The sequence below is a fragment of the Gastrolobium bilobum genome, unplaced genomic scaffold, assembly GCF_033153095.1.
Source record: "Gastrolobium bilobum isolate Gb01-03AN ecotype WA unplaced genomic scaffold, APGP_CSIRO_Gbil_v1 utg11324, whole genome shotgun sequence".
Classification (NCBI taxonomy): domain Eukaryota; kingdom Viridiplantae; phylum Streptophyta; class Magnoliopsida; order Fabales; family Fabaceae; genus Gastrolobium; species Gastrolobium bilobum.
Window position 1 is genome coordinate 270,407 of NW_026897832.1, and position 25,122 is coordinate 295,528.

At 31.6% G+C, this 25,122-nt stretch overlaps 2 protein-coding genes across 2 annotated transcripts; one reads left to right on the forward strand and one right to left on the reverse strand.

Moving 5' to 3' along the window:
* Positions 1-4,979: 4,979 nt before the first annotated feature.
* Positions 4,980-8,493, forward strand: LOC133310686 (pentatricopeptide repeat-containing protein At3g24000, mitochondrial). The gene has a single exon (XM_061511649.1). The coding sequence runs from the start codon at positions 5,262-5,264 to the stop codon at positions 8,448-8,450; it is 3,189 nt and encodes a 1,062-aa protein (XP_061367633.1). The 5' UTR covers positions 4,980-5,261; the 3' UTR covers positions 8,451-8,493.
* Positions 8,494-9,542: 1,049 nt separating this feature from the next.
* Positions 9,543-12,626, reverse strand: LOC133310687 (high mobility group B protein 15-like). Its single transcript, XM_061511650.1, has 6 exons — positions 12,457-12,626; positions 12,076-12,154; positions 11,537-11,699; positions 11,321-11,446; positions 10,246-10,643; positions 9,543-10,118 (listed from the first exon to the last, which is right to left on the reverse strand). The coding sequence occupies exons 1-6, from the start codon at positions 12,624-12,626 to the stop codon at positions 9,717-9,719; spliced, it is 1,338 nt and encodes a 445-aa protein (XP_061367634.1). The 3' UTR covers positions 9,543-9,716.
* Positions 12,627-25,122: the final 12,496 nt, after the last annotated feature.

Sequence of the window (25,122 nt, forward strand, 5' to 3'; positions counted from 1 at the left end):
GACCAATCTTTCTTAAGAGTTAAGACAGAGAGAGAAAGATTCCAAATTATATTTTACTAAATCGATCTTATTATATTCTTTCATCGGTGATCTCTCTTTACCGCAAATTTCACATGGCTCATATTGGATTTATTTATTTATTTATTGAAAGAAATATTCTTATTATTAAAAATATTCACTATCATTCTACTACTTCATAATTACTACTGGATTAGAATTTTCTTTTTCTTCAAAAAAAATTATGTTTGTTAATCCAATTTATTTCTATATTCAAATAGCAAAAGTGACTTGAAGAATAGTGTTTTTAATAAATAATATGTATTTGATACGGTTAATATATTCTACGATATGTATATTTAATAAATAGAGTGAGAAAAAAAATCACTTCTATTTAACTTGTGCTCCCATATAATTGGTTTATCATGTGAAATATAAAAATAAACCTATTTTATAAAATGTTATATCTAATATTTTTGTGCCCCAAATTGAGAAAAAACATATACTTTCTGAAAACGTTGAGTGCAAACATTTTGTGTGCTTAAGAACCTTGGTCGAGAGGGCGTCTGTGTTCGCCCAAGAAAATTGTGACCAATTTTCATTATATATGCCTATTATTCTCCATCATCTCCTCCCTAGTTATTTCTCGTGGAATTGGACTGAAAATTCAAATTTCAATTCAAATGCACGGTCCAATATAATTAAAATTAGGAATTCCAATTTTAATTCAAATACTAATTTCATATATTTTAGGGTGTGCATGACAACCTTCCCGGAATGAGTTTTTTTTTAATTTTTGTTCTCAGGAACAAAAATGGATGAGAATTGCGTTTGATAAAATCGGTTTATTTTTTTGTTCCCGGGATGAACCGGTTTTTTTTTATTCTGGAGAACAAAAAAAAAGAATCAAAAAATTTCTACTTTTCTAATTCTGGGCACAAAAAGAGAATCAATTTTCTCTCACACTCTCACCCACGCTCGTAATTGTCAACCACAGATACATGCTTGCTCAACCTCGTCATAACATAAATAGAAATTTGACAATTCTGGGCACATAAATTTCTCTTGATAATTCTGTGATTCTCACAATTCCTCTCATGTGCAACCTCGTCACAATTCTGGGCACATAAATTTCTCTTGATAATTATGTGATTCTCATAATAACTTTATCATTAACGCTCGTAAAGGACGGGTTTGGTGGCGCTTGTTCTTTTTGGGGTCATTTTGATCTTAGCAACTCAGGAAGCACCGATGAACGAAGTGGATTCACCCAGCACCGCAATGCACGGGTTCGTCGTTGGCTATTTCAGCATACCAAAACAACCCCTTTTGAATGGTTACTCTGTTTTCCACTTACCAGAACAACCCTAAACGCAATACCCAATGAAATTCTAATTCTCAGAATGAAAAAAAAACTGTATTAACAAACGTAATTCTGATTCTCGGAATAAAAATAAAATATGTTAACAAACATAATTCTGATTCTCAGAACTCTTCTAAAGCACATAAATAAATAAATAAATCATTTTTTTCAGAAACAGTGCCAGGAATTAGAATGGTTGTCATGCGCAGTCTTAATGTTGTCAAAATCAAGTGTCTGTGTGTAAATAGAAGAAAATAGTAAAAACATAAATCGTAGAATCGACATAAAATATAAAAATTTTATTTCTTAAGATCAAGATATAGAATTATATATATATATATATATATATACTCAAACAATTGCATAATAAATTATATAAGTCACTGTTCAAACAATTGCATGATAAATGATATAAGTTACTACTCAAACAATTGCATAATTATTTTTTTATTATGCAATGGTAAAAAGATATATTCAAATTGGGGCCTTCCAAAATATCTATCTTTATAAAGTTAACTTTTCAAAAAATCTATATCAAATTGGGGCCTTCCAAACTTTAAAACATGGCCTGAAAGAAAAAAAATTATAAATATTGAACATTCAAATTCGTTTTTGAAAACAGTCGAATGAAATGGCACACTTAGAAGCCAAAAATCAAGATGAAGCTTCAAATAACTATCCTCGATTTTTATATATACAGATAATAATAAATCTTGAAGCCTTGACTTAAGAAAGTATCATCGCAAAACCTAAAAGAGTTGGTCTCATTTTTTAAAATACTTGGAGGAAGTGAAAAAGGATGGCTCAGCCTGAACACCAAGATGAAAGTTTTGTACCCAAAAAAAAAAAATGAAAGTGGAAAAACATTGTGCATTCTGATTTGGGGAAATATAATTTCTTTTGTTTGAAAACAAAATCGAATCGTGGGTTAAAAGTTGATTCGATTCAATTTTTGGTATAAGTAAAAACATAAAAATTTACATTTTCATCATTTTTATGGGGCTTTTTACTGCAAATTATTTCTAATTATATTTTGACACGTATTATTTTAGTAAAAACATATATTTATACGTTTTTAGTCTATTTTTTACAACAGTTATGCATCTATCAATATCTAAAAGAGGACATTATTTTTTCTTTGCTCGATGGTTTTTAACTATTAAAGAAGAAAAACAATTTCCACTACACTAAATATAAAAATAAAGTGTTTTAGGAAAAATATTTATATATACAAACAATATAAATTAATAAATCAATGGATGAAATTTTTTAAGTGAAATGAAATAATTTAATTAATAGAATAACTTATTTTTTACCTCTTGAGGTTATATGATCTATCACTTGATTCCAATATTGTGGTCATAAAATATTTTTCTTAATCTTTATATTATATTATTTTCATATTATAAATTAAAATTAAAATTAAATTATATATTAATGATTAAAATAAAATTTATATGTTTATAAATTATTTTAAACATTATCTTAATTAGTATTTAAAAATATGAATTATTTATTTATATTACACTAAAAACTAAAAATATTATTTAACATATGAAAATTAATAATGGAAGTTAGATAGCTCAAAAAAAATAATGTAAGTTGAAGAACGCTGCTCATGGAAATATTTTTTATGCTCTAAGACCACCCAATAATTTGGTGCTTCCTCTCACAATATTAATTTTTTCTTTTCTTTTCTACCCCTGTTATGTTTCCTCTTTCCTAATTTTACCCTTCTATTTATACTAAGGGGGTGTTTGGTAGGGATTTTGTTATAGATATCTAGACAACTTCTATTGATATTTCAATTTAACCATATTTGGTACAACACTTACAAAAATTTAACTAGGAAAATTCATTGCCCATCCATCTTGATTTGTTAGTAAAATTTCATGAAAAAATACTATTCCAAAAATCCAAAGAAGAGGTGGTATTTTGAACTTTACTAGGGAAAGAAAAAAAGAGGTTGAAATGAGGGCAAAATTGACCCTACTCAATCTCTTTCTTTTGTGGAAATTCAAAAAGTAGTGTGGTTATTTTTGTAATTTTACCCATTTTTCCATCAATATTTTACCTTCAACCAAACATAGACTTGAAAAATTTTAATCAATTTTTTTGATAATATTTTGTCCTACCAAACGACTTTTTTTCATTTTTACCATCAAACTTACTTTTTATCGTTTCCCCAATAATTGTATTTACCTGGTAAAAAAATTTTCTCCTCTATCAAACACTCCTTAAGGATCACCTAAAAATAGTGGTCCCGGACGATTCTCTCGTTGCTCATTCAAATTTGGGGAAATATGATTTTTTTTTTTAATAAAATCGGATAGTTGATTAAAAATTATCTCGGTTCAATTTGTGGATATAAATAAAGGTTTTACACGTCTCCTTTTAGGGAGAAGTCGCGAGATTCCCACAAAATGAACAAAAAATGGGGATCACTTAAAAAAAAAAGTAAAAAGTGAGACACAACGTTCGAACTCTCAGCAACGCAGAATAAGTGACTTCTCCTTTCACAAAAGAAGTGATTTTCCCATAAATAAAAATGTAAAAATTTACGTTTCAACTATATTTAGGGACGTTTGGTATGTATGATTCTTTAAGATTATTGAGAAACTGAATTTTTTTAAATTTTAAATTTACAAATATTATCATAAACTGAATATAAAAATCATATTTTAAAAATTGATATTCCCGGCAAAAAAAAAATTTCTATTTTACCAAACGCTCCCTTACATGTTTACATGGCATTTTTTCTAAAAATTATTTTTACTTACATTTTGACACATATTATTTTAATAAAAACATATAATTTTATATTTTTAGTCTCGTTTTTTACAACGGTGATGCACCTATCAATATCTAGAAGAGGACGTTATTTTCCTTTGATCAATGATTTTTAACTATTTTAAGGATGAAAAAAGTTTATATTACACTAAATATAAGAAGAAAGTCTCTTGGGAAAAATATTTATGGGATAACAACTTCTCATGTTGGTGGAGAAGTTGTTATTTTGCAGCTGACACAATAATTAGGAGAGAGAAAAGAGAAAGAAGTGAGAGAAAAATGATTGAAGTGGGCTCCGCCATTAATGTATCTATAACATGAGAAAACTATTCTTCTTTGAAAGGAGAAGTATAAACCCCAATATTTATATATACAAACAACACAAATTAATAAATCAATAGATAAAATCTTTTAAGTGAAATGAAATAATTTAATTAATAGAATAACTAAAATTAACTTAGTATTTATTTTTAATTATAATAATTATCAGATAGAATATTAACTCTTTTTTAAAAAACATTTTTATACACAAAGCAACGGAAAATATTTATATTTTTTCACGTAAGAAAAAAATATATAGTAAAATGATAACAGTGTATTTTATTGGCCATGACATCTACTTGGACGTAATAAAAAAAGTGTAATGGATTATAGAAGTTTACCCCAAAAAAAAAAAAAAAAAAGTGTAATGGGAAAGAAAAATTAACATTTTCAGATTTATTTTTGTACCCCCGTTATTTTACTTAATTGTGTTGGAATCCCAAGAGTTGCAATTGTTGTTCGATGTTATCTTCTACACATCTCAGTCCCTTCTTCCATTACCATCAGCACTTAGCAGCAGTGAAGACGGTAACACTTTAGCTCAACCTGTCATCAGGTTGACTTCATGTATCTCTCTCCTTATTGTTTATGGACTTATGGTTTGGTTTTGGGGATAAAAGTTTTATTACCTCTAGGATTAGGTTGAAAATTATTGAGTCCTTCCATTGATATGCTTATGTGAAGCTATTGTTGATAACTTACTTAAAAGCATGCCATTTTTTAATTAGCTTCACTGTTGTATTATTCTGTAAATTTTCTGGATTATTGATATACTAATTGGGAATATGGGATGGCAACAAAAAAATTGGCAGTAATCCCTTTGAAGTTCTTCACAAGTGTTGACTATTTGTCCTGTCTCTTCCAATTATCAGAGCTGGCTAGGCATTTTAGAAAGCTGTCTACTCTTAGTCTTGTGCATGCCCCACCCACTACATCATGCTTGCCCGTTGTAAACATCCAAAACCAGTTCAAAACATGCATAAAAGAAAAAGAATCCATCAGCTATTATGGCATCCATTTGCCCCTCACAGACCACCCTAACCCCCAAGTTTCATGCTTTCCTCAAAAGGGCTTCTCACAAATCACTGAAGGAATTGTTGTGAAAGCATTGCATGCATTTTGTGTGAAAGGTGTTATTCAACTCGGTACGTTCTATACAAATACCTTGATTAATATGTACTCTAAGTTTGGTAACATCAAATATGCGCAATACGTTTTTGATGAAATGTTGGACAGAAATGAAGCTTCTTGGAATAACATGATGTCGGGGTATGTTCGAGTGGGTTGGTACCACGAAGCAATGCAATTCTTCTGTCATTTGTGTGAATATGGCGTCAGGCCAAGCGGGTATGTTGTTGCTAGTTTGGTGACGGCCTGTGATCGGTCAGGGTGCATGACTGAAGGGGCAATTCAGATTCATGGCTATGTCGTCAAATGCGGTTTGATATCTGATGTGTTTGTCGGCACTTGCCTGCTGCATTTTTATGGTACACATGGTCAGGTTTCTAAGGCTAACAAACTCTTTGAGGAGATTGATGAACCAAATATAGTCTCTTGGACTTCTTTGATGGTTGGCTATGCAGATAATGGGTATATAAAGGAGGTTCCAAATATTTATCAGCATTTGAGACGCGATGGGTTATACTGTAATCAAAATACAATGGCTACAGTTATTAGGTCTTGTGGAATGCTCGGAGATAAAACCTTGGGTTATCAGATCCTTGGAAATGTAATCAAATCTGGATTAGACACTAGTGTCTCTGTGGCAAACTCCCTTATATCCATGTTTGGTAGTTGTGATAGCATAGAGGAGGCATCTTGTGTATTCGATAACATGAAGGAACGTGATACTATTTCATGGAATTCAATGATTACTGCAAGCGTGCATAATGGTCATTGTGAAGAATCTCTAGGACACTTTTTTTGGATGCGTCATACTGACATAGAAACAAATGATATTACTATTTCAACCTTGTTATCAGCATGCGGCTCTGCACAAAATTTGAGGTGGGGAAGAGGACTTCATGGTCTAGTAGTGAAATCTGGACTGGAATCAAATGTTTGCGTATGCAATAGTCTTTTAAGTATGTATTCTCAGGCTGGTACGTCTGAGGATGCAGAGCTTGTATTTCATATAATGCCAGAGAGGGACTTAATTTCATGGAATTCCATGATGGCTAGCCATGTTGAGGATGAAAAGTATGCTCGTGCCATACAACTTTTGATTGAGATGCTCCAAACGAGAAAGGCAATGAACTATGTAACTTTCACAACTGCATTATCTGCCTGTTATTCTTTAGAAAAATTAAAGATTGTTCATGCCTTTGTGGTTCTTTTTGGTTTCCATCACAATTTGATCATTGGTAATGCATTGGTTACCATGTATGGGAAGCTCGGTTTGATGGCTGAAGCACAATGGGTGTGCAAAATTATGCCTAAGAGAGACGAAGTAACTTGGAATGCACTTATAGGCGGCCATGCTGATAACCAAGAACCAAATGCAGCAATTGAAGCTTTCAATTTATTGAGAAAAGAAGGTGTGCCTGCAAACTACATTACTATTGTTAATCTTCTGAGTGCTTGTTTGTCTCCTGATTATCTTTTGGAACATGGAAGGCCAATCCATGCACATATAGTTGTGGCAGGTTTTGAATTAGATACATATGTCCAAAGCTCCCTAATTACAATGTATGCCCAGTGTGGTGATCTTAATACAAGTAACTATATTTTTGATGTATTAGCTAATAAGAATTCTAGTACTTGGAATGCCATTCTTTCTGCAAATGCTCATTATGGGCCTGGTGAGGAAGCACTAAAACTTATTGTAAAGATGAGAAATGGCGGGGTTCATTTAGATCAGTTTAGCTTCTCTGTAGCTCTTTCCATTATTGGTAACTTAACTGTACTGGATGAAGGTCAGCAGCTTCATAGCTTGATTATTAAACTTGGTTTCGAGTCAAACGATTATGTTTTAAATGCCACGATGGATATGTATGGAAAATGTGGGGAAATTGATGATGTATTTAGAATCCTTCCCCAACCAAGAAGCAGGACGCAAAGGTCTTGGAACATTTTAATATCAGCATTAGCCAGACATGGGTTTTTCCAACAGGCTAAGGAAGCCTTTCATGAGATGCTGGATCTGGGACTAAGACCCGACCATGTCACTTTTGTTTCACTTCTGTCTGCATGCAGCCATGGGGGTTTGGTGGATGAGGGTCTTGAATACTTCTCTTTAATGACTACTGAATATGGTGTCTCCATTGGAATAGAGCATTGTGTATGCATAATTGATCTTCTTGGACGATCAGGAAGGCTTGCTGAGGCTGAAACTTTTATTGACAAGATGCCAATTCAACCAAACGACTTTGTGTGGCGTAGCCTGTTGGCTGCTTGTAAAATACATGGCAATTTGGAGCTTGGGAGGAAAGCTGCTGACCGTCTTTTCGAGCTGGACTCATCTGATGATTCAGCTTATGTTCTTTACTCAAATGTCTGTGCATCTACCAGAAGCTGGGGAGATGTAGAGAATGTGAGAAAGCAAATGCAATCACACAACATAAAGAAAAAACCTGCCTGTAGTTGGATCAAGTTGAAAAACAAGGTTACTACTTTTGGAATGGGAGAACAGTTTCATCCACAAACAGTGCAAATCTATGCAAAGTTAGATGAGCTGAGAAAGATGATTAAAGAAGCAGGCTATGTGCCTGACACAAGCTATGCATTGCAAGATACAGACGAAGAACAAAAGGAGCATAATCTTTGGAACCACAGTGAGAGAATTGCCCTTGCATTTGGGTTGATCAACAGTCCGGAAGTTTCACCTGTTAGAATTTTTAAGAATCTCCGTGTCTGTGGTGATTGTCACTCTGTTTTCAAGCTGGTTAGTAAAATTGTTAGTAGGAAAATCATATTAAGGGATGCATATCGGTTTCACCATTTCAGTGGTGGCAAGTGTTCTTGTTCAGACTACTGGTAGTGTGGATTGGATTTTGTTGAATGTTGTAGCTGAAAAATGTTGTTGAGCAAATTAATAGATGAAAAGTTCAATTTTGATGCATCGGGCTATTGGTAAAAGATTTTTACACTATCTATCAAACATATGTACAACGTCACAAATAAAATCCATAGTCAAAAATTGAAGAAGATGATAAAGAATTTAAGACATGTACTTTAAGGATTTGGGCTTGCCCAAGCGAAATCCGGAAGCTTGTGGAAATATGTTTTGAATCCAGTACTATATAATGAAATCTGAACTTTTTGAATATAAGATGTGATATTTATTTGCTTTAGCATTTTTTTAAAGCCCATCCAAATACCTTTCTTAATAATTTAAATGTTTTTCAAAAATATAGAATATTACTACTTCTATTTATTCTTTTGGTAAAAATAAGCATATTCGAACAAGGACAAAATTATTGGATTATCTAGGTAGGAATTATTAAATTAAAGTGGAACATTATCTAAGAATGAGTTTTTTTTTATATTTTTAATGTTCTAATTTTTTTTTTCACAATTTTTAAAGATATAGCATAGTGACTCAAAAACAAACAAGTATTAATAGGAGAAGAAATACTCCTAGACCCCAGCTACAGAATTATGTGTGTGATTAAGGATTGAGAGGACTAGGAGGCTCTCACGTTCCCACACAACACATACACTTACTAATTACAATTTTATCAATTACAATGTTAGGCTGGGAAAAGCTAAGAAATATTACAGAGTCCCATAATCATAAAGCAAATCATAATACAAAGACAATTTGATCTTTTGAAGGGTTTTATTGATGCTAGTGCATCCTGCTTCAAAAACTCTTGGAATTAGACAGAGTCCCGGTGGTCACAGAAAACCTAATCAAACCATTGAACCAATTTGTGAATATAATGTGGATTCATTGCTGGATCAGTAACCATTACTTCCATATCATTTTTGACACCATGTATGGTACATTTTATTTATGTGAAACCAGTAGATGTGACTTCTCTTTAGAGGTAGATTGGAGAGAGTTCACCCTTCCAAATGTTTTGCAGTCAATGAAACAAAAAAAATTCTGATGGTTCTTTTGTGTAAAAGATCATTGGAAATAAGTACCGCCATTGTCTATGTCAGCATTCCAGATGTACAACAAATGCACAGAACATGAACTCAGTGAATGAATCTTGAAAAAACAAAACCTAGAGTTAAGCACTAGAAATAAAGACTACCATAACTTTCAAATGTCAAATAAAAAATCTGTTCTGGTGGACTAAAATAGTTCCAGCATATTCTTGCTCTCGTTCATCTTTGGAGGCTGTTGATCTCCAGCATTCCCTTCTCTCTCACAATGGCGAAGAAGCTCATAATCCCCCTCCTTGGATGACTTGTTTGAACCCAAGTAGGTAGCATCAGCAGCCACTGCTACTCCAGGAGAAGCATCCATATTGATATCATCTTCACAGTCACTTCCAACAGAACTGCTCTCCTCAGGTGTTTGAGGAGAACCTAACAATTTTATGTCCACATCCACCAAAGTTGTATCTGCTTGAGGAAGCAGTTGTTGCAGTGGCACAGCATCACTGATAACATGGCTCATCTTCAGTTTCTCACGATAATCCTCCATTTCTGCTTTATACCTCTCTTTATCCTTAACAGCCTTCTCTTGATAAACCTTAATATCAGTGAAAATCAAGTAATCAACACAACATTACAAACAATATAAGATGCATGCGTGGGTTGTTTATGCACTACAAAATAGCCAACTCATAAAATAGTAATATTTAACACAAGTTCCTTACTGATCTTTCAGGCTCTTTTAATTTGTTCCAGAGTTCACCAATCATCCTACTAATATCCCTGTCCTTGGCTTGGTGTTGTAGCTTTAGTCTTGCATGCTGCTCAGCAAAGAAGAAATTGTATCCACTTCTGTTTGGTTTTGGATGAGCAGGATCTCTCCTTTTTATTTCTGATTTCTTCCTGCGACGACGGCGATGGACCCCCAACGAAGCAGAGGCATTGTTGTTCTTAACAAATATGCTTTGACCATGTGAGGCAGATGCAGGCAAATCAGGGATTTGTGGAGCCTCATAATAAAGTACACCTTGGAGCTTCTCTGAACCTACTGAAACAGAAACTAGATACCCACCTTCAAATTTCCCATCAATGACTCCAATCACTGGGGATCCTGCCAGAGACACTGGAGAACAAACAATACTGCTTATTGACGAATCATTGATATATATTGAGGAAAATTATCTTGTGCACTTGTTTTCAACAAAACTAGAGAAAAAAAAAAAACAGAATGGAACATAGTAGAAGGGACATATGTGAGGAATAGAAAGCCCCATCAATCAAATACCAATTCACCCTTTCCTTCTATTCATAAAAAGAATAGGTCAAACTGGGCCAAAACCTTGATAACATAATTTACAGTCGTCATGCACAGAATCTGAGTAATTTCTTTATAGTATATATCTGGTATAAACAAGACAAAATGATTCAAGTAATTCTCTAATATATCACTAAGAGGATTAAAAGCGACAAAAAAATCTTATGACTATTTATTATGGGAAATATAAGTATTACGTTGTAGGAATAAGATTTTTGTCCTGCAACCCATTTTTAACTACGTGCTCCGGGGAGGACATAATTATAATATTAAAGTTTTTTTTTTTTGCTGATATGAAGGAGAGAGAAAAGGTAACTTTAATGTTATAATTATGTACTCACCGGAGTACATAGTTAAAAACAGATTGCAAGACAAAAAGGATGTCCTGTGATGGACCCATATATTATATACTACTATATTCCCATTTTCTTTCTTTATTTGTGGTCAGCAACCAAATCTTATTCTGAGTTGAAGAAAGCGGAGACCTTCAGGTGATTCAGCAGCATTGACCCTTGACTGTTGAAAGACAGCTGATTGCATTCCTGGAGAAGGCTGCAAAAATTGTGTTCTTTGAGCCGGAACTGGCATGGTTGAATGACTCTGCAGAGTATCTGACAAAGTGCAATTTGCCTTATCGTACATTAGAACAAGCCCTGCAAAAGCTCATGTTCAAACAAGCAATTTCATTTAAATGCACATACCAGAAGTTGCAGGGGTCCATCGATTGGCCTTAAAATAGTAGATTTGTTCGTAGTGGTAAAGCAATGAAGTATAGTACTTCCGCAGCACATAGGAAGCATTCGTGGCTGTTGTTGGAAAATTAAAAACTGCAGTTACTTCTTTCCATCTTCTCTCTCTAATAAGCTGCAAGACACATTGTTAAAGATGAACAACATGTTCACCATCTATTTTTCCATGAAGAAATGATGATCTTGACAAGGCACCCAAAAAAAAAAAACCTATAGATTTAGAAGGAAATTGAAACATGTTAAAAACCACTCCCCGTTAAACCCTGACTAGTGAGTATGTAGTGAGGGTAATTCTTATGCACAGCCTTGACTTTGCTTATTTGCAAAGAGGTTGTTTCTCAAACTTGTGACTTTTTCGGTCACAAAGGAGCAATTTTACTATTATTTCAAGCTAGCACTCTTAAATTCAAACATGGTAGCAGGGAATGTTTAACAATTAAATACATTAGTAAAGATAATAGCAGAAGCAGTTATAAATAATCACATCTTACCTTCTCAATCCCTCCACGAGAAGTCACTTCAAGGAAGAGGCGACACAAGTCAAGTTCTTTTCCGCCAATAATTGGAATCCTGAAACAAAATGTCAGTTGCACATGGACGTTCTCAAATCTTCAACAACATAATAGAATAGAATCTCAGAAGTCACATCCAAGTCCTTACTTATTACAAAAAATAAAAATAAAAATAAATAATAACATCATTATATTTTTAAGAACGATAGAAAACACTTGAACCAGGTTCAAACTTTGCAAACATAGTCCTGGCTTTCGGTTTAGACTTTAGAGGTGTTTAAACCCACAAATAAAGTAACTTATGAGGGAATAAAATACAATAAGCAGAGCTAGTGACCATATGATAAGCAGAGAGCTTACATGAACTTGGTACCCATAGCAGCGTGAAGCTTCTCCAAGGTAAACATGAAGAGCTTGGGGTTTGTTGTAACATCCTCATATTTTGCAAGAGGTGGAGGATACAAATTAGACATTGGAACTGCTTCTTTCATGGGTATTAGGCTGTTGCTGAGACAAGATGTTGATGCCATTAACAACTACTCCGTAATTTCAGCCTTCAGCTTTGTCCTGTCATACCATCAACATCAATAACCTTAACAGGCGAGTCGGTGGAAAAAAAAGAAAAACAAGAAAAGGAAGGGGTGGAGTGAGAAGCAAAAGCTGAAATTGAAAGAAGAAAGACACCAAAGACAACAAGTTGAAAACTACCAAATATGTAACATATTCAGTGCATGTAACATGCAGAAGAAACATAGAGAATGTGTTCCCAGAAAGGGAAAAAAATTAAAAAAAAAAACATCACAATCACCATGCAGAAGCAGATTCAGGAGTGAAATAATCCACGACCCTGATAAGGTACACACAACCACCAGCCGAATGAAATAACTCCCAGTAAGAAGGGAAAAGCTGCGTCATTGCCGCCATGAATTCCTCAATAATATAGAGAATATAACAGCAAGAACCCATCAAAGCTGAGACCTTTCAAACAAAGGAGCTAAAACACAGATACCCTTTTAGCCTTTGATAATAAAAGAAAGCAGAAACTTGTTCACATTTGCCCAAAGAAAATTCATACAAGATTTGTTGTTGCACTCTCAGGGAAAAGGACAATAAAGAAAAGATGTTAATGGAAATATAACAATATCTTTTTTAATTTAAGGTGTTTTTGCTGTTTACATATTGATGAAAAAATGTTGTTGATATAAAAAAAAATAAAAATGTATACAGGTATTTAAACATCATATAAGAATGAAGGAACCCAGAGGAAACAGAATGAATAATGCAAAATGAATAAAATAATGGAAAGTGGAAGAAATAGACTTACCAACAGTAACTGAGAATTGAGGTATCATGCAAATGAATGAAATATCATTAAGGAAGAAGCTTAAGCGGTGGAGGAGGTCTTTTAATATCTGTTATTTGCTGTGTATTTTCTTTATAGGTTTGTTAGAAATGAATGATGAAGAACTTTAATAAGCTAATGGGCAATTCCCATAGAAAGACAATTTTGTCCTCATTAATTTTAGAAGAGAGGCTGAGAGAGAGTGCCCGAATCATCAAATGACATGGAAGTTTCAATTAATAATTTATGATATATTTATGGGGCAGAATATTTTTACACTGGTGTAAGAGTTAGAAGTCTTACCATCAATCTTGACCATTGATCCACTTGTATCAAATGGCTCACATTACTAAAAGATTTGAGCCCTTAGATATAAGTGGGATTAACGGACGAGATTAAGAGTGTAACTTACACTAGTGTAAAATGCTGTATTTATTATCATTTATCCATACTTCCCTATATATAAAATAGTAAATTCACGACAAAAAAACAAAATAGAAAAATTACAGTAATGGATGGATGTGAGGATGAAATTTAAGAGTTGGGATTAGCAAAAAATAACGTGTCTTATTGACTTCCCGTTTGAAACGGCCCAATTGTTTGAAACTAAGCAAAATCAAAACAAAAGGATAAGAATAAAAGATGCACAAAAAAATAAGGGATAGGATGAGACTGTGACTGTGAGAGATACATGGAGTGCCGTAACAATATCTCCTTTGTATTCGATGTAGCAAATAGCAATAGCATGCATTTATTTATTTCTTTGGAATTAGTCTATCATCTCATACCCCTTTCTCGCCTTTCCCCTCTCTCTCTTCTATCTTTTGATATCTCTTCTTTTGTTATTAGATTAACATAAAGTTATAAAATACAAAAATACAAAAAAATTACTATTTCAATAAAATTATATATTATTTGCATTTCTCTTTGAAAAACTGTTATAAAAAACAGTTAAAGAAAAATAATGCAAGATATGATAGAAATATTTTGAAATTTAAATTTAAAATAAAAATAAGTATGGTATGTGTAAATACACGTGTAATTATCACTAAAAAATATCAGAATAATGATCCACCAAAAAGAAATCAAAATAATGTAAAATAGGTAATATTTTAAAATTTAACTGTAAGATAAAAATAAAAAAATGTATGTATAAGATATGTTTCAATTCTCTTGTAATCATCACTGCAAATAGTAATAAGAATGCCGACAATGGTGATTAATGTTCATATAGATAAGTGAAATATTATTATTTATAGCCTAAACACCATGCATGTTGATAGATATTTTTATTGTTCATTTGATGCATATGATAGACGTATCAAAAAATAAAATAAAATCATAACTATAATTAACAATAAAATACTAGAAAAGCTCGTATAATTAATACTTAACAGATTATTGTATCAATCTCATAGTTTGCTTGTTGGAAATAAAGATAAAGTATATGGAAATATTAAAAAATAAATAAAATCAAGACTTACTCATACATGACATCATATATTCTTCTCATGCTGCACAGAGTTTGTATAAGGTATACAATACCAAAAGAACCTTACACCAGGCAACTATCTACGACGAAACATGTTTATCAAAATGTGAAGAGGACATCTAACCCCTTTACAACCCCATTGCTCTGAAAAAACAATTAATACAACTGTGTCTATGGGTGTAAATATGTTAGGTTAACTTAAAGTTTGATTTAAATAGGCTAAGTCTATGTAAAAAAATAAAAAATAAAATAAAAATTAAGTTTGGCATGACCTGTTAGTCTTATGTATGTCAAAATTACAAGTTTTGGTCTGACTTATATTTAAAAAATAAAAGTCTTGACTAGGCCTATTAAATATTCAATTATTAAAAATAACTAAAATAATATTATTTTATTATTCGAAATGACTAAAATAATAATTTTACTTATTTTATTTAAAATAAATAATAGTAAGATTTATACCTATTTTTTAAATAGATTTTTTAAAAAATCTAAGTCTGTTCTATTTCATTATTTATAATAGGTCAAGACTGATCTAATATAGATTAGGTCATAAGTCTCTGTAAGTCAGCCTAACCCATTTTAACCTCTATCTATATTAGTGTTTCATGTAAAAACATTCTCTAACTTAAGGTACATGTAGGGCAAAACAAATAGTGAAGACATGATGTGTGATTCTGGGCACATTCACTCAAATCTAAAGCTTCACAGTTGACACCTAAAAATATCATACTGAATGAGAAGTTGATCTTAAAAATATTTTCAAAATATATGATAAAAATCATGAATGGCGTAACAATTAATTCCTTGTTGGGATTCTCTTAATATCCTATGATGAAAATCATCACCGTAAATTTTCGGATATATCATATTAGATCATCAAGGAATTAAAGTGTACCTGATTCCATCGCAATGATTATAGTTTTTTGATGTATTTGAATTTTGGGATTTATGGTCTTCTTCGGTCAAATTACCAGAGTGTCAAATCCTTATACGAAAGTTCTCTCTTGATGGGAGGAGAAAATCATCTAACAAATTTGATATATTGAGGACCATAATCATTTTCCTTATTCCTTATAATTGGGTCCATCAGCCTCCTATTATACCTGGTTGGGCCAATGTAGGTATCCATTCATTTAACACATAATTGAATTCCCTTAATAGATCTCTTAGTTCACCTAATAATTAAATATGCAACCCACACTAATATATATATATATATATATATATGTATATATATATATATATTTAACATTCCTGGCATAATACCTGTAAAGTAGATAAACATATATGAAGAAAAAAATTCATAAGCACATAAATAATTATTTTTTCAATATTATCCATATTTATTAATTGAATTAATTCTAAGCTCAGAGCTTTTGATTATTTTAAACAATATCTCTTATGTCATTATAGACAATCATAAGATAAATTAATAGTGACGTAACTAATAAAAAAAGAATATTTTGAAAAGATGAAAGACACAAGACTCCTAAAAAAAAAAAATTAAAAATTGGATTGGTTGGTTTGACCAATTCAACTAAGGATTAGGACTTTTGACCACTATAGCCTTAATTTATTAATTAATTATTAATTTTCCATTCAATCAAAATATATAACTTATCTGTCTTTGTTTACGTAAAATATCTGGATAGATAAGGGATACTCGGGTATAATTTGAAAATTTTACCCTACCCGAATAGTCAAGGAGATATTCGGGTATTGTTCGTAATCTAAAAAAAATGTTTGAATTATTTATCCGGATAAGGAAGGAGATACCAAATAAATAATTAAGGCTCATATAAACAAGTTCTCATTCTCCCTCACCCATTAACGATGTCAAGCAAAACTTGCCAGCTCACCACAAGAAGCCACCAGCGTCTACCATCACCCATGCTTGAAGCCACAACACCAGCTGCACCAAATGACCATAAGGCCATCCACAAAAGCACAACAAGCATAAACGCATATGCCACTCTCATAACCTCGGGAAGACTCCAAACCATCTTCACAGAACCAACATCGTAAATGGAAGTCTGGAGAAGAAAAGAAGCCACAAGGAACCATCTTATAGACTCAATTAATTATACAAAAAGGAAAAAAGAAGCAACTGAAGGAACTAAAGTACTAAACTACAAAATTAGAAACTTGCAACATTAATCTGTGAATACAAGAAACTGTAAATTGTACGGGGGGAAAATCTTTAAAAATGGAACATATGTAAACAACAGTTTATTTGCATTTTAGGAAATGGAGACTGTTGAAATTGTAGGGATTGGATGGAAAAGAAAATGAGAGAATATATTCGAACTAGGACATTGTATAACTATGATATTATCGTACAAACAAAGTCTTTGAATGCTTAACTCATCAACTGCAGTTAGCAATTATTTACTCGGTATCCCCTTTCTACCCAGGTAAATAATTCAAACATTTTTTCAGATTACGAAGAATACCCGGTATCCCTTGACTACCCGAGTAGGGTGAAAATTTTAAATTATACCCTAGTATCCCTTGTCTACACTGGTATTTTATGTAAACAGAGGCAGATAGGTAATATGTTTTGGTTGAAAGGAAAATTAGTAATTAATTATTAAATTAAGGCTACGGTGGTAAAAAAAGCCAAGAATCAGACCAGCAACCAGTTCGATCCAATTAATAAATCGGCTTTGCAAATAATCTGAGATATCGGGTGCAATCGTATTTGAATTGATTTTTGGATTTTTTTTGCAAAATATTTAGAGATTGCAGCCCTTGGGATTGAAACTTGAATATGCATTACATTTTCACTAAGCTTTGATTAATTAATTTATTATATATTTTTTTATAAAATTAATTTGACTGATTTTATAATAACCATATCAGTACATTAATCATGGATTAAGCAATAGTTATATGATAATTATTATGAAAGACCAATTATGCCAAACAAGTCATGTAGGTACAAAAATATTAGTTTAAATTATTGAGCGGATTAATTAGAAGATATTGTGATATAAAAATGATGCCATAATAATTAAATTATGTTTGTGGAGTTAAGTTTTAAGTGGGTTAAATTAGAAGAAACAAATAGTAGTTTAAGTGGGAAAATATAAGCAAAAGTTAATACCTTGTGTAAGTCATTTAAGTCACCACCTAGGAGAGAGGAAACACATATTCTCCTTTATTGAAGCAAACTGCAGCCTCCTCCTCCATTGTAGGGCAAGAAGAGTTCTTCATTGTTTCTTCAAATTTTAGTCACTTTCAAGTCACCAAATCACAAAACTTCCAACAAGAAAGTTGTTTCTTAGTGTCTTGGGATAAGAACCCATACCTCTTTTCTTGTTGGGAAGCACTTTTGAGAGAGATATTCCCTCCATTATAGCTCACGGTACTATTCATCTTCATATAAAAAGATGATATTTTTGGGTGATTTAATGCATGAAACTTGATCCCTTGGTTGTCTAGGAGTTATTCAAGGTGAGATACTCTAATTCTTTTGGTTGAATACTTAGTTTTCATGATTTGTGTTCATGATTATTTGGTGGGAAAAGTGCAGAGGTTTGAAATTTGAATTTGAGTGAAAAGTGGTATGCGTATGATGAAGTGTATACATAGTGTTGTGAAAACAAGTATGGTTGTCTTTAGGAGTTGAAAATTTTTGAGAAAACCCTTACATGATTTTCAACCAACATAATAAATTAGGGGATTTGATGTGTTAAATTCTTATGGTTGATTTATAGGCTTATGATATGTTGTGGTGTTGGCTTGAAATGGTTAAACCAAGTACATTGTGACAAAAGTCGGAGAAAACTCATGTTTTGTGCCTTTAGGAACTTTTTGACCAAGTGAGGTGAAAGGGGGCTTAGAGTTGTGTTTGAATTGTTGGTTGCTTGGAGGACAAGAAACTTATAATCCCTAATGGTTCAAAAGTAATAATTACTTGACAATTTGATGAAAAATCCGTTGGATTTCTCAATATGTGGTTTCGGCCTTCATGGCCACTTTTTATGAAAATTGTGACTTTGGGTTGCTTGATAATGATAATAAAGAATGCTAAGTACCATATGGTATATGTATAGATTGTCTAATGAATCGGTTCGAGATTGAAATGCCTATAATGTGTTATATGCTTTGATTCACTTTTTAGGCTTTGTATGTGATAATGGGTTTAATAACCCTAATTATGAATATGGTTAATGAGTACTTAATAATGGATACACAATGATGTGATTAGAACCTTTAGAAATATGAAAAGGTCTTGGTCTTTGTGTGAAGAAAATGAGGTAATGATGTGTTGTAAATGGTCAATTGATAAATACATATGACATATGAACTAAAGTTAAGGTAGTTAGGCTAACTAGCGAGGTGTTTAAATGATATAAAACCTTAATGGACCTTTAGATCATCATTTGAGCATTTGACTTACGGAACAAGTAATTGAGTTAGATAGCTTGGCGTTTGTGCCAAGTGTTGATCATAGTATAATGTGAAGTCAAATGGATGTGTTAATAAGCTAAGTTATTTATTACGAAAAGTTTGAAAAGAATATGGTGACCTTGAGATCATGGTTCGGCCATGTAGAGTTAATTAGGTTTGATTTCTTAATTAATTGCTAAATGATACCTAGGGTTACTCTTGTACCATTCTTAGGGTAAGTAAGTGTATGAAATCATGTGGTTGTTTGTCAAGCAAGTAATCACCTTTTATGGTCCTATATGTTAGATTTCAGAAGGAATTAGTAATGACTTGTTGTTTGGAATATAATTGGCATGCTAATATATGAAAGGATAAAATGACATCTAACCAATTGGGGTATCATATATGAAAATAATAGAATCATTAAGTGTGAGTGTCTTGTATATAATACTTGCCATTTGACATATATAATGAATGTTTAAGATTGATTCTTACTCTAGGTTTGTGCCTAGAGATTATGAGATTGTGGATCAAGCATTGGAGCGAGATTCATAGTTTTTTTGCAATACAAGTAAGCGTTTGGTTAAGCTTCAAGAGGTAAACTCTTTGTTTAAGGAACTTTCTTCGCCATGTATGCTCCACCATGGTCCATTGGGGCTATGGTATGAAGAATGTATGATTGTATGTTTGATACTTAGTATAGGTGCATTCATATAAATATGTATGATAATATGACGTGATATGCATGATGTGGTTCTTGACCAACAAACGTATGTATGTTGACTAATCCACTAGAGGATCTGAGCTCGTGGAGGTCATAACTCATACGTATATGTTGACTAATCCACTAGAGGACCTAAGCTCTTAGAGGTCACATATACATAATGAATTTATGTATGATATGTTCGATTATATGATGATATTCTATGTATCTGACCCTTTATGCAGGAAGTGAGCTCGGGGTGAATATGACTCTATAAACCCTGAGCTTACTTGGGGACATGTTTCAGGTGTGCAGCCTGTCGGTGAGCCCTCTTGGGCCAAACATGTGATTCAAGGATAGTCGAGTAGTTGTCTATGATTAGATAACTTTCTTTTTGGATTACTATGTATATGCTATTCTTTTGGGTTATGATGTATGACCAGTGTTTTGTATATGGCTTGTATATATTTTTGAGAGATTCATTCATACTGGATGAATGTACATTGGCATTTCATGCATATATATATGTATATATATATATATACACATATGTATGTATTTATTCAGTTAGATGCATGTGTCAGTAATCTGTATGTGATAGATTGCTGTGGCACGAAGCCAATAATGACTGAGTGTAATACCCCATATTTTTATTAATAAAATAATAATAATAATAAACTATAAATTAGTAGTAATAATAATATAGATATATATAAATAAATATTATGGTGATAGATAGCAAAGTAGAATATTAATTTTATTTTTGATAAAATTATTTTGTGCGATATGAGTGCTATTGGAAAATAATTTTGATACTTTGTAATACTCTAAATTATTTATAATAACATAATATTAATATGTATATATATATATATATATATATATGTATATATATTAGATGATAAATTATAATTAATTGGATTATTAATTGATTGATGATTTAAGTATTTATGATTGATTGGTAATATTTGATAGGTAATGATTGATTGGTAATTTGATTAGATATGATGAGTTAGCATTGAATCAGTAATGTATGAAGTCAATATCTGAGTCAAATACATCAATAAAGAAAAAGGAAATAAATGCACGAAACCCATATCCGAGCCCAAAACTTCAACTATAAATAGAGGCCTAGCCTAAACAAACTAATTCACTCTCCAACATTTCTCCTCTACTACTCTCTCTCCTTACTTCAAAAGTTTATTTGTTTTATTTTCTATATTCTTTTGGTTACCAACCGGTTCTCTGCCCCAATTTATTCTCTTCTAGAAGTTAGCAAAAACGGAGACTAGGTAATCCTAATCCTTAGGTATTTTTAGATTATATTTATTTTATGTGAAATTTGGTATGTGTAATCCTAATCCTTAGGTTATAATCTTGTTTGAAGTTTATTAATAGTAATCCTAATCCCCAGATGTTTGTAGGTTATCTGTATTATATGAAATTTGGGCATGATCCTTATATGTAATCCGTATATGTTCTTAATAGTTTGGTATGAACATTTCTATATATATAGGTATTTGTTTTTTTTAAATTTAAATTACTACATATGATAATTAGAATATGGATACAAGTTGGAATGAAAGAGAATTCCGAATCAGCTTGCAATATATGATATAAACTTTTATTTTAGAAATTATGATTATGTGCAATATATGATATAAAATGTTATTATTTTAGAAATTATAATTATGTGCAATGTATGGTATAAGACTTAATTCAGGTGCAATATATGGATCTTATTGAATAATTATGAAAATTATGGAATTATAATACTCTTTAAGAAAAACTTTCCAAATATGTGTTTTAATGATTGAATTTGAATATTTATAACTATGATAATTGATGTGATGGGATTATTTGAATGACGATGATTGGATTTGAATTTTTCTATGATGAATGTTGAAGATTTGAATTATTATATCCTTGAATAAATTGGAAAGTTATGATGAGGATCAGATTTGGATTTTACTGTGATGAATGTTGAAGATTTGAATTATTATATCCTTGAACAAATTGGAAAGTTATGATGAGGATCAGATTTGGATTTTATTGTGATGAATGTTGAAGATTTGAATTATTATATCCTTGAATAAATTGGAAAGTTATGATGATGATCGGATTTGGATTTTACTGTTATGAATGTTGAAGATTTGAATTATCATATCCTTGAATAAATTGGAAAGTTATGATGATGATCGGATTTGGATTTTACTATGATGAATGTTGAAGATTTGAATTGTTATATAAATTCGAGAATTTATGATAATAGTTGTTTGAATTATGATACTTTGGAAAATTATAATGCCCTTGAGTAACTCATTTAGAGATGATAATACTTAAAGAATAAATAATTATGATTGAATCTTTCCTGATTGTGTGTGTTTGTAATAAATTAATGGTGGGAGGATAGCTTTGAGATGGTACCTTCCAAAGTGATGAACACAACTTTTGGGCTTTATGCCTCCGATGTGAAATTGATGTGAAAAAGATTGTATCCGTTCTTCCCAAAGTGGTATCTGGTAACGGTGGTTTTTTCCCGGGATACTAGTAGCAACTTTGGGAAGAGGTGTGCACACTAGGAAGATGTGAATTGATTATGGCCAATTTTGATTATACGTGGCTGGTAACAGTGGTTTTTTCCCGGGTCACGGGGTAGACTGGCAGGGTTTCCCGGGTCTACCATGGTTCTCTTCCCACTAAATATAATGAACTTAAACATTATTAATAATGAAATTTGTTATTTGATTTGATTATGAAGAATGTCATTGAGTTGTGAATATTATCATATTATGACTAATGTTGTGCTAAATATGTTAGTTGATAATTACCAAATACATCAAATGAACTTAATAAAGATAAATATTATATAATGGAATTTTGATTATTATATTCATATTTGATTTGATTAATGTGGAATCGATTTGAACACTATTTGATATTTGATTTAATTTGTTATTAATTACATTAATCGTATTTTGATTGGGATTACCAGCTTTGCTGACTTTTGTGTTTGTTTGACTGCAATGATCCTGCGGCTGCGGGGGAGCAGATTTTCAGTGAAGCATTTTGCAAAGGATGGGGCTAGCTGTGGGCAGTGAGGATCACGACTCGGATATTTCTAGCTGTCATAAATATTATGTATAAAAAAAAACTGTAGTCTTAGATTTTTATTTGAATGTAATAGAGTTAGCCTTGCACTTGTCCCTGTACAAGTGCGGCGGTAACACTTCCCAAATTTGATTATTTTGAACTTCCGCTGTTATTTATAAAATTATTGAATTTATTTATGCTATTATAAACTGTTAGAAATTTGGGGTGTTACACTGAGCCCATGGATGAGTCTCATGTCCTCTGTCGAACGATTTTGATATGCATGAATTGTACTGAACTTTTCTGATTGGCAATGATTGTTATGCGAGTGAGATTTAATCCTCATGTTGTCCAATTTACAGTCATTATGATGTCTGATTGACACTGTCAGGTTGATACTTGTTATCATACTCTGATGGTCATTGACCATTGCTTATGGTTATAACTTATAAGATTGATAAGTTATCAAAAAGGAATTTTGTTTTAGAATAAGATGATATACTTTGATTATTATGGAAATAGTTTTATACTATGCAATACATCAAGTGAAAAAGAAAAGAAAAAAGTTAATTCATAGGGTTACATAGGTTAACGACGAGACTTTTAAGTAAGACTTTCGCTTATGCATGTTAATTATATTGCACTTTAATATCATATATATGTTAACTAACCGGCTCGAGACAGAGATGTTACAGATTTGATCCACAGGTCAAACCATTAATTTGGTAGCTGAACTGAGTCAATAACCGACTTGATTTTGGTAAACAAATGTTAATATTTTAATTTAAATTGTCGTATATAATTTAGGCAAACCTTCATTTTAACCCCTTGTGGTTTAATGGAGTATCAGTTAACCCTTGTGGTTTTAAACTTGTCATTCTTACCCATTGTGGTTAAATAAGTTTATAGTGTAAACCACTGTGATTTCAAACATTAAATTACATCCATCGTGGTAACAAAAATATATCACTTAGACCCTGATGGTCTTATAAATTTAAAATTCTTTATTTTTTCTATCTTTTATTTTATATAATTATAAAATAAAATTTTAATAAAATTAACTATTAATGATTAAATTTAGAAATATTTAAATTTATTTATTTTATAACTTTTTTAAAAATATCTTAAATTTTTGTAGTTATATAAAAATATATTTAAAATTAAGAATATTATTCAACATAAATTAAAGACTTATTAGTTGAATAAATTTTTTATTTTAATTTTTTAAAAATATGAAATAAAATAAATAAATAAATAAATAAAATAATATTATATTTGACTTAAATTTATTTTTATGATAAAAATATAAGACCATAAGATTTAAATGTACATCATCTAATGAATTTAATAAAATAAAATAAAATATTTTTTTTAACGTAAAATAAATGCCTATATAATACATTTATATATATAAGGGCATGTTTGGTGTGATGTATAAGGCCTGATAGTATAAGCTTATACTATACATTAATGAATTTTCAGTTGTTTGGTGTAACCATTGTATAGTATAAGCTTATACAGCAGACCCCCTAATACATCAAAATGATGTATAACTTACTCAAGCCTAGAGAGGTGGGATTAGACCTGATAAGGAATTGATGTATTAGCCTAATCCCATCCCATTCTTCTCTTTCCCATTATAACCTTTTACCCTTAACCCCCTTTCTTCCCCACCCCGCTGTAACCTCATTTCTTCTTTTTCCCCATTTCTTCTTCTTCTCAAATCACATCAGTGTAGAAAGTTGTAACAAAATTGAATTCTGATTTTTCAAATTGTTACAATAATAACAACGAAACCTTGATGCTAGTGCCAGCTTGGGAGGGAAACATTGTCCCCATTTTAACACATTGTGTTTGTATTGACGGAGATCCCAAAACTTGCCTCCCATTCTAATTTATGCATTTATCTTCTACAATCTGCAATCAAATCCAGAGACGCATTCATCGTAAGATCTATTCATGCTCGAATCATCAAATAGGGCTTTCGCATGGGTGTTT

What these genes read in the sequence shown, in the direction of transcription:
- LOC133310686 (XM_061511649.1), top strand. Translation starts at nt 5,262, where the DNA reads ATGGCAACAAAAAAATTGGCAGTAATCCCTTTGAAGTTCTTCACAAGT.
- LOC133310687 (XM_061511650.1), bottom strand. Translation starts at nt 12,626, where the DNA reads ATGGCATCAACATCTTGTCTCAGCAACAGCCTAATACCCATGAAAGAA. An exon ending in ATGGACCCCTGCAACTTCTG is followed by an intron (nt 11,447 to 11,536) that starts GTATGTGCATTT and finishes GCACTTTGTCAG; the next exon opens with ATACTCTGCAGAGTCATTCA. An exon ending in TAAAAGAGCCTGAAAGATCA is followed by an intron (nt 10,119 to 10,245) that starts GTAAGGAACTTG and finishes ACTGATATTAAG; the next exon opens with GTTTATCAAGAGAAGGCTGT.